This window comes from Prunus avium, chromosome 5 (genome assembly GCF_965620075.1).
Source record: "Prunus avium chromosome 5, drPruAviu1.hap1.1, whole genome shotgun sequence".
Classification (NCBI taxonomy): domain Eukaryota; kingdom Viridiplantae; phylum Streptophyta; class Magnoliopsida; order Rosales; family Rosaceae; genus Prunus; species Prunus avium.
The window spans coordinates 17,536,467-17,549,792 of record NC_142288.1 but is presented as its reverse complement, the minus strand read 5'-3'; the positions used below and the strand labels follow the sequence as shown (position 1 = coordinate 17,549,792).

At 37.0% G+C, this 13,326-nt stretch overlaps 1 protein-coding gene across 1 annotated transcript; it reads left to right on the top strand.

The window, feature by feature from the left end:
- Positions 1 to 7,214: 7,214 nt before the first annotated feature.
- On the top strand, positions 7,215 to 7,556 carry LOC148294435 (uncharacterized). The gene has a single exon (XM_088253750.1). The coding sequence runs from the start codon at positions 7,215 to 7,217 to the stop codon at positions 7,554 to 7,556; it is 342 nt and encodes a 113-aa protein (XP_088109876.1).
- Positions 7,557 to 13,326: the final 5,770 nt, after the last annotated feature.

Here is a 13,326-nt window from a genome sequence, read left to right as displayed (position 1 = left end):
TGGTGATGTTGATGTCGAGTTTCTGTTTCGTTTTCCCAACCATTTTCCTCATTTTTATGAGAATTGTGAACTGAAAATGAATGGATTTTGGTGAATTTGTTACACTCCAATCTTTTTTAAATATAAGAAAAAGGAAACATATTGATATGGTTTGAATGCTATTAATCTTTATCAACGTTCCAAAAGAAATGTGAATAATAATACTCCTAACATGACGAACAGAAATATCACCCTACCCCACTCCACAATACAAAATTATATCAAACGGAAATAGGAAATATCAATAGGGCACAGAACATTTGCGCATGTGCAATCTGATCATATATATTGGAGGCTTCGGTGATAAAATGATAGTTTTACATCTAATTTTTTTTTAAAAAGTTATTGTTTCTATTATGGTTAACTAGAACCTCAAATGTGCCATGCAATAGAGGCGAGGAAAAAAAAAATCAATTAATAGTTTATTAGTTGGGTTATTTGACTAATTAGTATTTTTTTTAATACAAGTGATATTGGGGAAGTTGGGAATCGAACTTAGGACCTCGGGTGCACGGATAAATTATCTTAATCACTTAAGTTACAAGATAAATTTGGAAACGACTCAGGACTAATGGTTTATGTTTCCAAATTTGGTATGTCTGATTTCTATTTATGACCCTAACTTAAGTTAGGGCTTCATCATATAAGGTATGTCTGATTTTCGAAGCCCTAACTTAATCTTCTAATGCTACTCACTTGGAAGCACCTTTTTTAGTAAGGTATCATGGGTTCAAATCTAAAACCACTAGTCTACAAGTTAAGGGCTTTCCACTAGCCTAGACCTGGCCACTTTATTATTATCTTTTTAACTGAAGAAATCCTAAGCCAAAGCATTCCACTAATGTAAATCTTCGTATGGTATATTTTTCTTTGAATTTTAAAATTTTCAGTATTCTCAATTATTTATATTCCACAAATGAGAATAATGTAATTGATTTTATGGCTGCCATCAGTGAACATATTAGTTTCGAAGCTTTTTATTTATTTATTTTTATCAAATAGAAACTCATTAGATAAACTTCAACTGTACAATCAAAGATATCAACAAGACATCTAAAATACCAATCCCAAGAGGGCAACAAACTAACATGCTAAAAACACAACTAATGCGGACAAAAGCTGCACTAAAACTACTAGCCCACATCAACACAATTAACCATAAGCCTAAACAAAGCCCACAAACCCAACATAACCAAAACCCTAAAACAACCCATGAGCCTAGACGAACCCTATCACCACCACCTGATGAAGCGTCGTCGCGGCCACACCCACCACCGCATCCATAACAGATCTTGGGAAAATATGATTTCCAACGATCTACTTGCCCATAAGAGCGAACAAATAAACGAAAAACAACAACTTTGCCAAAGAACAATTGGGTGATTTGTAGCAACCTCTGTCAAGGACGATGTAAAATTAAATTTAGAGAACATGAGCTACATTAAGGAGCGGGTTTTGGGAGCAGGATTTGATTGAGAACATAAACTAAAAGGGGTGATGGGGAACTTCAATCTAACCATGGCTCAAAAGAAACCACCACAATGGGCTTTTTTTGTAAAACGCCCCAGTAGACTTATTCACTAACCTAAAAGGAAAAGACGAGAAGAGAGGAGGGGGAGGAGGGGCAGTGACGCTTCTTCCTCCTCCCCCCTCTATGGAGTTTTCTTTTAGGACTCACAGAGGGCGGCTAGGATTTCTTGGGAGAATATTGAGTACAAAAACATTAGTTTCGAAGCTTGGAATTTACATTGTTTATTAATTTATGTGGCACTCTGTCATTGTTAAACCTTCTTCTGTAACAAAATTTATGTCTTCATTAAACTTTTAGAAAATAAATTTCAAGCACCGTGTACAATTTCTCGGATAATGAGATTGATTTTTGAGGTTGTCAAGATAGAATGAACATATTAGGTATTGAACTTGGCTGATATGTATAAATATGCATATTAGGTATTGAACTTGGCTGATATGTATAAATATGCATATTAGGTATTGAACTTGACCATGTTAAGAATGGCCATATTAAGCTAATTAGGTATTTTGCACATACTGTGTATTAGTTTAATCTAGACAGTCCACATGATTCATTGGAGTTGTTTGTTCAGAATTTCTGGAGACAACGTAGAAATTTTGAGGATATACCAATATGCTGCAATAATTATCACCTTAATTATTATATTATTATTAAATTTCTAATCTTTCCTCCATTGGTAAACATTAAATGCGGAGCCTTTTGGATCACTATATATACCCTGCTTGTTGGTGCATAAAATTGACATTGTTTTCTTTGGATTGCTATAGTTGGAGGTAAACTCTAGTCGGTCCTTGATTTACCAAAAACTAGTTAGAGAGTTAGCATCTCAAGTTAGATTTCTGGTAAATCAAGGATTCGATTAGAGCTTGATTCCATTGAAAAATTGTTTTTCATGTCGAAGGGGCTAGTGTTGAAGATGAGCTCTAGTTGATTAGCGATAATATTGGAGTAATGCGTCTCCTTTAGTTTCCTGGTAAATCGCTGATTCAATTAGAGCTAAGTTTTTCATGAAGCTACAATTCTACCATGAGGAGATTTCCAGTACATAATTCTTCTCTTTCCTTCACTATTTGATTTTTCTTATAAAAGGTTGCTCTTGTTGTAGGTCATATTTTCCAAATGAATCAACGATTTGTCCCATGGAAGGAATGACTTTGCTTGTATACCATGTTGCGGCCATGGCAAAGTCTGGATATTACAACCTCCGTTTATTTTTTCTTGTAAATTGTGGCCATAAATTTAATGTTACATATGCATAAAATATTTTGTTTACAATATTGAAGGAAAATCTATTGTACATGGTCTACACCAATTTAAGCTTATGACAAGACGATGATGTCTCAACAACAATGGCGAATCCAGCGAAATTTTTATCCCAAGGGGTCAACATGTAAAAGTTATCAAAAAAAATTTCGACCAAAAATACCTTAAAAAATTAAACAATACCACTATTATCCTAAATTCATAGTAAAAAGTCTTGTTTATGTATAAATATTAGAAAATCTTATATATAAAAAATCAACAAAGAACTATTAGAAAATCTTATATGAAGAAAATAGAAATAGTGTGTCTAATGTGAGAACTATTAGAAACTCTAATAAAAATATAAATAATCTTAGTCCAATATGAGATTTTGTTTCACATATTGACTCTATTTTTGCTTCTTCAAGTCTTAAAAAATGCTACTTTTATAAATTCTAGAAATAAAATATTGAAGTTATTTATAGGATTATTTTCAAAATTAATTAAGTTGAAAAGGATTTTACAGAAGAAGAAAAGAAAAAGAAAAAGTTGTGAATATATGTAAGAAAGGGTTAGCAACACACGTGGCACCACTTGTTTAATCACCACCATCTGATCCATTTTAGGGTTTTCCACTTAAAGGGGGCCCATTCGGTTTGCGGATTGAACTTCCCATGTCTAATCCCATGAGATAGGAATGGAGGAAGTTCATTCCCATGTTTGGGAACGCTAGAAAATAAGGACTAAAAAATACCATTTTCTATCATTCCCATGTTTGGTTTATGCATTATTAGGAATGAAAAGTTGTTCAGTTTTCCAACAATACACTTAATTTTTTATTATTAAAAGCTATTAATATGAAGAGTCTTTTAAGGGTCAAAAGTGTAATTTAAAAATTATAACAGGTGTAAGTTAGTCCCAAAAAAACAAAAACTGCAATAAATGCCTCCCGCGGGGGGGGGGGGGGGGGGGGGGGGGGGGGCGCGTGCGCGGCGCTGGGAAGTTTCCCAGGGTGAACCAAAGGTATGAAATTCCTCCATACATGGGAGGTACCCACAAGTCCAGAATTGAATTCCCAAGAGTGCATGATCGGTTCATAATTGTATATCATTTTGTACCCTTCTAGCTTATGATTTGGTTATGTTTTTGAGTTAAACTTGTGCTTTTAATCATTTTTGTGTTTATCTTTCAGTTCATTGAGCTTTAGGTAACAATGATGGCTTTGGATAGGAAATGTTGCAATCCATGCATGTTAAGGCCTGATTTGGGTGAATGGAAGAAGAGCTTAAAGACAAACTAATTTTGGCTACAAACCCTTGCCAGCCAGTTTCGTAGGTCAACTTTTTGGCCTTGGATCAGCATGCTTTGGGGCTCGGATGAGGTGAAGATTTTCATGAAAGTTGTTCCAATGGGTGTGTATTATAACATATCCAAATTTCAGCCCAATTGAACATATCTGGAGTCCTTAGCCCGTCCAACACTGAACCCTGCTCAGGAGGATTTGCAGTTGCCAGCTTTTAGCCATGTGCCTCCTTTTAGCTATAACTGACTTTGTACCCAACATAATGAGTGAAGTAGGGAGGCATTCCAGCTATGAAAGTCTGAAGGAGCAAGTTGGTACTTGCTGGAGCTATTAATTAAAGAGAAGCATGTGCATGCATGTGAAGCAAAAAGAAAGAAATGAAAAGAAATGAAGTCAATTCCAGTCTCTGTTCGGCAGCCAACTTGCAAGGCTCAAAACGCACACTTCTACTGCTCCTATGGGAATACTTTCTTCATAGAAGTTGTTCCAATGGGTGTCTAGTATAACATATCCAAATTTGAGCCCCATTGGATACGTTTTGAAACCTCTAGCCTTCCTACACCAAGTCTGGTTCAGAAGAATCATTTCTTTTCAGCAACCAAAAGAAAAATACATGGGTTGGCAGCAAAAGGCAGCCACAATTGAACACCTTTGAAAACCCATGTGAAGAAAGCTTCAAGAGCAGCAAAAGAAGTATGGGATGGAATTGATTTCAACCACACTAACATAGACAAGATGAAGTGAGAGTTATGAGTTGTATTAAAAGAGGAATGGTGGTGTTGGAATTCATCATGATGTTCCTCATTCTTAGCCCTATAAATAGAGAAGTCTTCAAGCTACAAAACACACCCCCAAGGGGGGGAGCTCTCAAACACTTCTCTAGAGCTCCCTTCCCTTCTGTCCCTCACATTCTCTTAGTTTCCTTTCAAGTTGTCAATTGTTGTAACAAAATGACTTTACTAAATTTTCCTTCAAGTTTTCTTAGTTCCACTTTACTTTTATTTGTAATGTACATTCTTTCTTAAGTATTCAAGTTTAATTAGTTTTCAAGTTTCAATTATGGCTTTTGTTCTTATTCATTATGCTTATAAGTTAATATGCTAGTTTGAATGATTGATCACCATTTAGGCTTGCATGTTAGCTATCTTGGTTTGAATTAAGAGTAGACACCATGCTTTAATTCGAATTAAACTATGAATAGGAAGAGTATGTATGGACATTCGACAACAGGGATTAGATACATGTTTGGTTGTTTAAATTGTTCTTCTATGCTTAATGGGTTCCTAATGCTTAGTTTTAGGTTAGACAACAAATGATCAAATTAGGGAATTAGGAACACAAGGTTATGACCAAACACCATGGCTTAATCATACTTTAGCTAGAATCAATCCGTTAATCTAATTGAACTTGGGAACTTATCTGCTTGAATTATTTTCTTTTCTTTCTTTCTTGTTTTATTTATTTTCTTTCTTGTTTTTCTGTTTTGTGTAGGAAAACTGAATTGGATTATTCAATCACCAATCCCTGTGGAATCGACCTCGCACTTACATATGTTATACTACCGAACGGCTCGTGCACTTGCGAGTATCACAAGTTGAGGATGCAACTGAATCCATTTTGGTGCAGCTGAATCGACGCAACAGTGCACTTACCAAATATCGAAATGCAATTTGAAACCCATTCAAAAGCTCCTAAATCTTGAACCAAGCAGGCCCTTAGGGTTAAAAGTATTTTTGGTTGCTTGGGTTAGGCTCAAAGACAATTTTGGTCACCACGATTCCAACTTTCTCAATTTCATCATATCACTTGCAGTCATTAACAAATCAAGTCCAATTCTTTAATTCCATCAATTTGAATGCACGTGCTACATACGTACCGGGGAATTATTAAACTTTCGCCCTAGCCACTATCATAATCTCATTCCTCTCGCAATTAATGTAACGTGGAGGATTAGAAAAGGGGATTTAGGGTTTTTACTAAGTGGGAAAATGGGGCTCAATTTTCAGTCAATTTTGATCCGATTTACAGTTTGTGCGTCGATGTTGTCTCTTTGGTTTCAATATGAACAATGATGCCAGCCCTGCTGTTTTCAGTTTGTCAATATTTTCCTTCCATTTAATTGTCTTAACTAGAAGGAAGAAACATCCACGCAATTTCATTCAGATCTAAAGTCCAAGTAGCTAGGTAAGCATATAATTCACTCTCTTTTCATGTGAGCATCATGTGGTCCGTAACCCAACCTGTGATCTATTATGGGTGTATAAATTCAAAGAGATTTGTATAAGAAAATTTATTGAATGTATCCCCTTCGATTTTGAAATATTATCAAGATGGGCATCCCAACTTGCCAAAACTTAGGGCTTGCAGGTTACAGCAGAAAGTGGTGGGATAGTAACCACGTACGCAGTGCTCAGGAACATGGTTCTCGAATCTGTTATTTGGGCACAAAAGCAATATGGTCATGTTAGGTTGAGATCATTTTGGAGACACCCGAAGTCATTTTTTGTCCAACTAGATTAATAGAACTTGGAGGGACCTAAGAAGATGCACCGTGTGTTGACATTGTTTAAAAGGAAAAGGAGGGACCAAATAAGCACAAGATAGTGTTAGTGTGTAAGCATTGAGCTAATATGAGTTTAGGATAAATAAGCCTTGTGTTTAATTGTGTATGCACTTAGTTGACAGGTATGAGGCCTTCAATATGTAAGGCTAAAATAGTCATATGTAGTAACCTTAAGAATAGCTAGATGTGTGGTTGAGATCTAATATGACGTGTGTGGATCGAGCTAAGGCTAATGATTATGAGATGCTTTTTGGCATGCTCATTTTTCCATTAAGAGAAATATAGTCCTCTCTGTTTTGCAGAGAAGGAGAGCTCTTCATTCATCATCGCTTTTATTCTTTCTTCTTCATTTTTCATACCCAGACAAACACAAACTCTAACATGGCCTCAGAGCCAGGTTTGATCAATTGAATCTGGGCGTTTTTCAAAACTGTGAAATCGAGCTCCATTCACGCTCGTTCCGGTTTAGGTGAAGTCACCAGAACTCCTTAGAATCCGATTTCAATTTGTGTTCGTAGCATCTAAGCTAAGAGATGGTTGGATCTGGAAGTTTTGAGGTGAGAACTCCAATCTTCTTTGGTGAGAACTACAAGTTCTGGAGAATCAAGATGGTGACGATCTTCAAATCTCATGGGTTATGGAAATTAGTTGAAAAATGGGTTACGACCTCAGATTCAAAGAAGAAGAAGAAGACGGCTGAAGGAAGCTCAGAAGCGAAAGACGATGAGAAAACTGTGGCTGCATATATGCAAGATGCAAAAGCTCTGGGTATTATCCATAGTGCAGTCTCGGATCAAATATTCCCTCGAATTGCCAACGCCGATTCAGCAAAAGATGGTATGGGAACTGTTATATGGAGAATACCACGGTGGTGATCAGGTACGGTCGGTTAAACTCCAAAATCTTCGACATGAATTTGAGTATACTAGAATGCGTGATGATGAAACATTATCTGGGTATCTTACACGTCCGAATGAACTGATTAACCAAATGAAGACGTTTGGTGAAGTGTTATCTAATGCAAGACTTGTGCAAATGGTCTTAATCAGTCTTAGCAGACCCTATGATCCCATCTGTCTTGTGATTGAGAATACGAAATGTATAGAAACGGTTGAATTACAGGAGGTTCTAGCAATTCTTAAAAGCCAGGAACAACGTTTTGATATGCACACTGTTGATGCTACTAATAAGGCATTTGCCTCCTTTTCTGTGAGCTCGAAAGGGCACCAAAACAGGGGTAACTCTCAGTCCAATGGTCTTAAGTCTCAAAAGAATTGGAATCTTAAGGGGAAACCATGGGAGTCAAAAGGAAAGTCTCAACAGAACAATCCTGCACCAAATCACAGCTTCAGTTCATCACAGCTAGCAAATCAAGAAGCTGTAAGGCCTCAGTGCAAAGTGTGCTCAAAGTACCATTTTGGAGAATGCAGATATAAAGGCAAGCCAAAGTGTTACAATTGTGACAAATTTGGTCACTTGGCTAGAGAGTGCACTGCAGGAAAATCTGTGCACAAGCCTAACTGTGCAAATCAAGTGGAGGTATCTGGTAATCTATTCTATGCTAATTCTGCAACTACAGAAACAAGGCTGAATGGAAATTGGTACATTGACAGTGGATGGAGCAACCACATGACAGGAAATGTCAATCTTCTTGTTGATGTGAGAACCAATGTGGCAGGAAAAGTGCAAATGCCAACTGGTGATCTAGTTAATGTGGCAGGAATGGGATCTCTTATGATTGATACAACTAAAGGAAGGAAATATATCAGAGAGGTGATGCATTTACCAGGGTTGAAGGAGAACTCGCTAAGTGTTGGTCAGATGGATAAGCATGGGTATTACTTGCTGTTTGGAGGAAAAGTATGCAGTGTTTTTGATGGACCATCACTTGACAGCTTGGTTATAAAAGTGGGAATGAAAGAGAAAAGATGTTATCCTCTGCACTTAATGCATAATGATCAGATGATGCTAAGGTCAAGTATCACTCCTTGTATCTGGACTTGGCACAGGAGGCTAGGTCATCTCAATCTCAAGAGTCTTAAGCAGCTAGGAGAGAATGAGATGGTCCACGGTCTTCCATATCTTGAAGATGTTGATGGTGTATGTGAAGGATGCCAATTTGGAAAACAGCATCGAGATTGGTTTCCAAAAGAGCAAGCTTGGAGAGCAAATAGTCCACTAGAGCTAATACACACTGACTTGTGTGGTCCCATGCAAAATGAATCAATTGCATGGAACAAACATTTTATGCTTCTTATTGATGGTCACACAAGGATATCATGGGTTTATTTCCTAAGACACAAGTCTGAGGCTCTAACATGTTTCAGGATGTTCAAAGCAATGGTGGAATTATAGTGTGGTTTCAAAGTGAAGTGTCTCAGAAGTGATAGAGGGGGTGAGTTTGTGTCAAATGAGTTCGACATGTTCTTAGAGACTGAAGGAATTCAAAGACAGTTATCTATGGCCTATACTCCACAGTAGAATGGAGTAGTGGAGAGGAAGAAAATAACAGTTGTAGAGATGGCTAAGGCAATGCTTCATGATAAAAGTATGCCATACTTTCTGTGGGCAGAAGCTATACATTCAGCTGTTTATATTCTAAACAGGTCACCTACAAAAGCTTTTGGCAATCTAACTCCATTTGAGCCTATAGTGGCATAGAACCAGGTATTGGTCATTTAAAAGTGTTTGGATCGCTCTGTTATGTGCATGTACCAATTGAGATAAGACAAAAGCTCAACACAAAGAGTGTCATAGGTCTGTTTGTTGGATATGCAACATGTGAGAAGGGATACATGATATTTGATCCATGCACTAAGAAGTTAATGTTGTCAAGAGATGTAGTTTTTGATGAAACCATGTCCTGGAATTGGAAGGAAAATTCAGAGAATTCTGTTGCTGTGACCTACATTCAGAATCAATATGAAAATGTGATTGGTGTGAATTCACATGGGTTGAGTGAAATTGAAGGAAGTCCCTCTAGTCCCTGTACTCCTTCAAATACTGAAGAACAAGAAAGGATCATCCATGAGTCAGGAAAGATTTCACAACCCTATGATCATACTCCAGTTAAGTGGAGAAATATAAGTGACATTCTGGCACAGTGCAATCTTTGTATTGTGGAACCTGAGAAATATGAAGAAGCTGCACAAGACAAGGCCTGGATAAAAGTAATGGAAGAAGAACTATCAATGATTGAGAAAAAATTGCACTTGGGAGCTTGTAGATAGGCCAAGTGATAAGCAAGTCATTGGAGGGAAATGGGTGTTCAAAACCAAGCTGAATTTGGATGGCTCAGTACAAAAGAACAAGGCAAGGTTGGTTGCCAAGGGGTATGTGCAGAAACCAGGAATCGACTACAATGAAACTTTTGTTCAAGTTGATAGATTGGATACAATCAGAACCTTGATTGCTCTTGCTGCACAAAGAAGCTGGAAGTTGTACCAACTAGATGTTAAATCTGCATTTTTTAATGGAAAATTATAGGAAGAGGTGTATGTTGACCAATCTGAGGGATTTGTACTTGATAGCAAGGAGGACAAGGTCTACAGATTGCGCAAGGCCCTTTATGGACTAAAACATGCACCTAGAGCTTGGTATGGAGAGATTGACAACTATTTCATTCAGTGTGGATTTGAGAAAAGCTTGTGCGAAGCAACTCTCTATACTAAGACAAGGGGAGATAAAGAAATCCTAATTGTGTCTATCTATGTGGATGACATAGTATATACTGGAAGCAATGAAGAAATGTTGAAAGAATTCAAAGAAGATATGAAGGTGAAATATGAAATGACAAATTTAGGACTTCTTCATCATTTCCTAGGAATGGGAGTGATACAAACTGATTCAAGCATTTTCATTCATCAAAGGAAGTATACTTCTTCCTTGTTGGATAAATTTGGCTTGGAAGAGTGCAAATCTGTCTCCATCCCTCTTGTTGCTACTGAGAAATTAAGCAAAGATGATGGAAGTGGTGCAGCAAGTGAAGAACAATATAGAAAGATTGTGGGAAGTCTGTTATACCTCACTGCTACAAGGCCGGATGTGATGTACACAGCTAGTTTACTAGCTAGATATATGCATTGTCCTACCAACAAGCACTATGGGACAGCCAAGAGAGTGCTCAGATATGTTAAAGGGACACTAGATTATGGTTTAAAGTATGAGAAAGGCAAGAAGGCAGTCCTAATTGGATATTGTGACAGTGACTGGGGAGGTTCCATTGATGATAGCAAAAGCACATCCGGCTATGCTTTCTCATTTGGAAGTGGAGTTTTCTCATGGGCATCTGTTAAGCAGAATTGTGTTGCACTCTCAACTGCGGAGGCAGAGTATATGAGTGCATTAGAAGCTACAGCACAGGCTATCTGGCTCAAATTTGTTCTGGAGGATTTTGGGGAACTACAAACAAAAGCAACTCCTTTGCAGTGTGACAATACGTCTGCAATTTCAATAACTAAGAATCCAGTGTTCCATCAACGAACAAAACACATTGACAGAAGGTACCGCTTCATCAAAGATGCGTTGCAGCAAGGTACTATTGACTTGGTCTATTGTCCTACCAAAGATCAAGTGGCAAACATTTTTACCAAAACTTTACAAAAGGAAAGGTCCAATTACCTCAGAGATAAACTTGGAGTTATATCAGCTCAAAGCTTAAAGGGGAGTGTTAGTGTGTAAGCATTGAGCTAATCTGAGTTTAGGATAAATAAGCCTTGTGTTTAATTGTGTATGCACTTAGTCTATTAAATGACAAGTGTGAGGCCTTCAATATGTACAGCTAAAATAGCCATATGTAGTAACCTTAAGAATAGCTAGATGTGTGGCTGAGATCTAATATGACGTGTGTGGATCCAGCTAAGGCTAACGATTATGAGATGCTTTTTGGCATGCTCATTTTTCCATTAAGAGAAATATAGTCCTCTCTGTTTTTCTGCAGAGAGAATGAGAACTCGTCATTCTCATTGTTTTTATTCTTTCTTCTTCATTTTTCAAATTATGTGGTTGTTATTGTTCAAATTGAAACTTTTTAAAGCAACTTGTGGAGAAAGTTTAAGATGGAAAGAAACTCAACTCAGATGTGGGAAATAACTCATGGAGCATTGTGGTACAAGTGAAGTGACTGACTTGTTCTATTGAAGTTATTGAATTAGAATCTCTAAGACAGTCTTCCCTTTTTTTGTGGTCATTGTACATACATAGACACCCTAATGTAACAAGACAGATACAGATCCACATATACCTGAAGAAGTTCCTTTGACTGGGACACTCAGCTCATGATATTTCTGTGCTTTTCAGAATTGGCATTTGAGTTGTTGTATTCAGGTGTATCCGAAAGTATCAATGTAAAGGAAACACTCTGGGGATCGAGCTATCAGCTGCTGTGTGTTCGGGGAACTCTCATCACACTCTTAGTGGAAACGGAAGTGAAGATACAAGTTAAGTTGAAGTGCAACTTTTATATAACATGTTTTCAGGCTATCTATATTCTTTGTGGAAACGGAAAGTATCTATTTAGGTGTTCTATTTTTACCTTTAGGAAAGTAGCTTAGATAACAAATGTTTTCTTTTAAAATTCGGAAATGCAAATAAATCTGTCGAAGCCATATTTTCACACTCTAATTTTCTCCTCATGTTGCATGCGACCCTCTTTTTTTTATTTCTTTTCTATCTTGTGATTATTGGAATTCCAAATCTACCCTTCCAACTGACTAAAGAGAGCTCTCTGTGACTGTGGCCTGGCCGTTTTTCTTTTAGGTTACACTCATCTCGTCTTCTTCATACCGAAAAATGCAAAAGCTTCTCTGGTTTTTTTTATATATTTTTTTATATTTTTTTTATACAAGCGATATTGGGAAGGGGAATTAAACTTAGGACCTCGAATTTAGGGGTAAATATTCTTAACCACTTTAGGGCTTCTGCTACAAACCCCTAGTATCTGTCGTTGTTTTTTTGTTGTTGTTTTTCCATTATTTGACATCTGTATTTAAGTGGGTTTTAAGAGCATTTATACCAGTAAATTTGGCACACAAATTTGATGTTCCTAAGGTCCCGTTTGGTGGGCCGACGTAATTTTCTCATCCAAACCGGTCCCAAGTGCCTTTAAACTCATCAAATAACAAATTGGATTTTAGTCATGTTTACCCTTTTTATTTTTTGTGCCTGTTGGAGGCTAGGTTCCCCCATTGATCTGTTAACCATTAATGGTCTTGAGATCAACTTTCTTTTATGGGGGCGTGCCATTGTTAGCAGTTAAAAACCCTAATGGACTTGAAAGATGTAATATACTTGCGCTCCAAGTAATTGACTTAATCAAACAAATAATTGTGATTTTGGATGGGGACACCTCCCAAAAAAATCCTTTTCTATGCCTCAAACTGGTGAGAACTTCACAATTTATCTAAATAAAACTAGTAAGTAAAGCAAAATACAAGTGTTTGAAAATAAAACAAACAAGTTCAAGCTTGAAATATAATACATGAAAGGAACTGCCAATTCTGAAAAACCCCATCTTAATTTAGCGGTGTTTTACAATTTTACCACATTTTAATTAAAATTGCATGGTTTTACTTTTTAGTTTAGCAAAGGGCAATTTCGGGGTTTACGAAAGTTTCATGCCTATATATAGAATAGATAGAAGATATA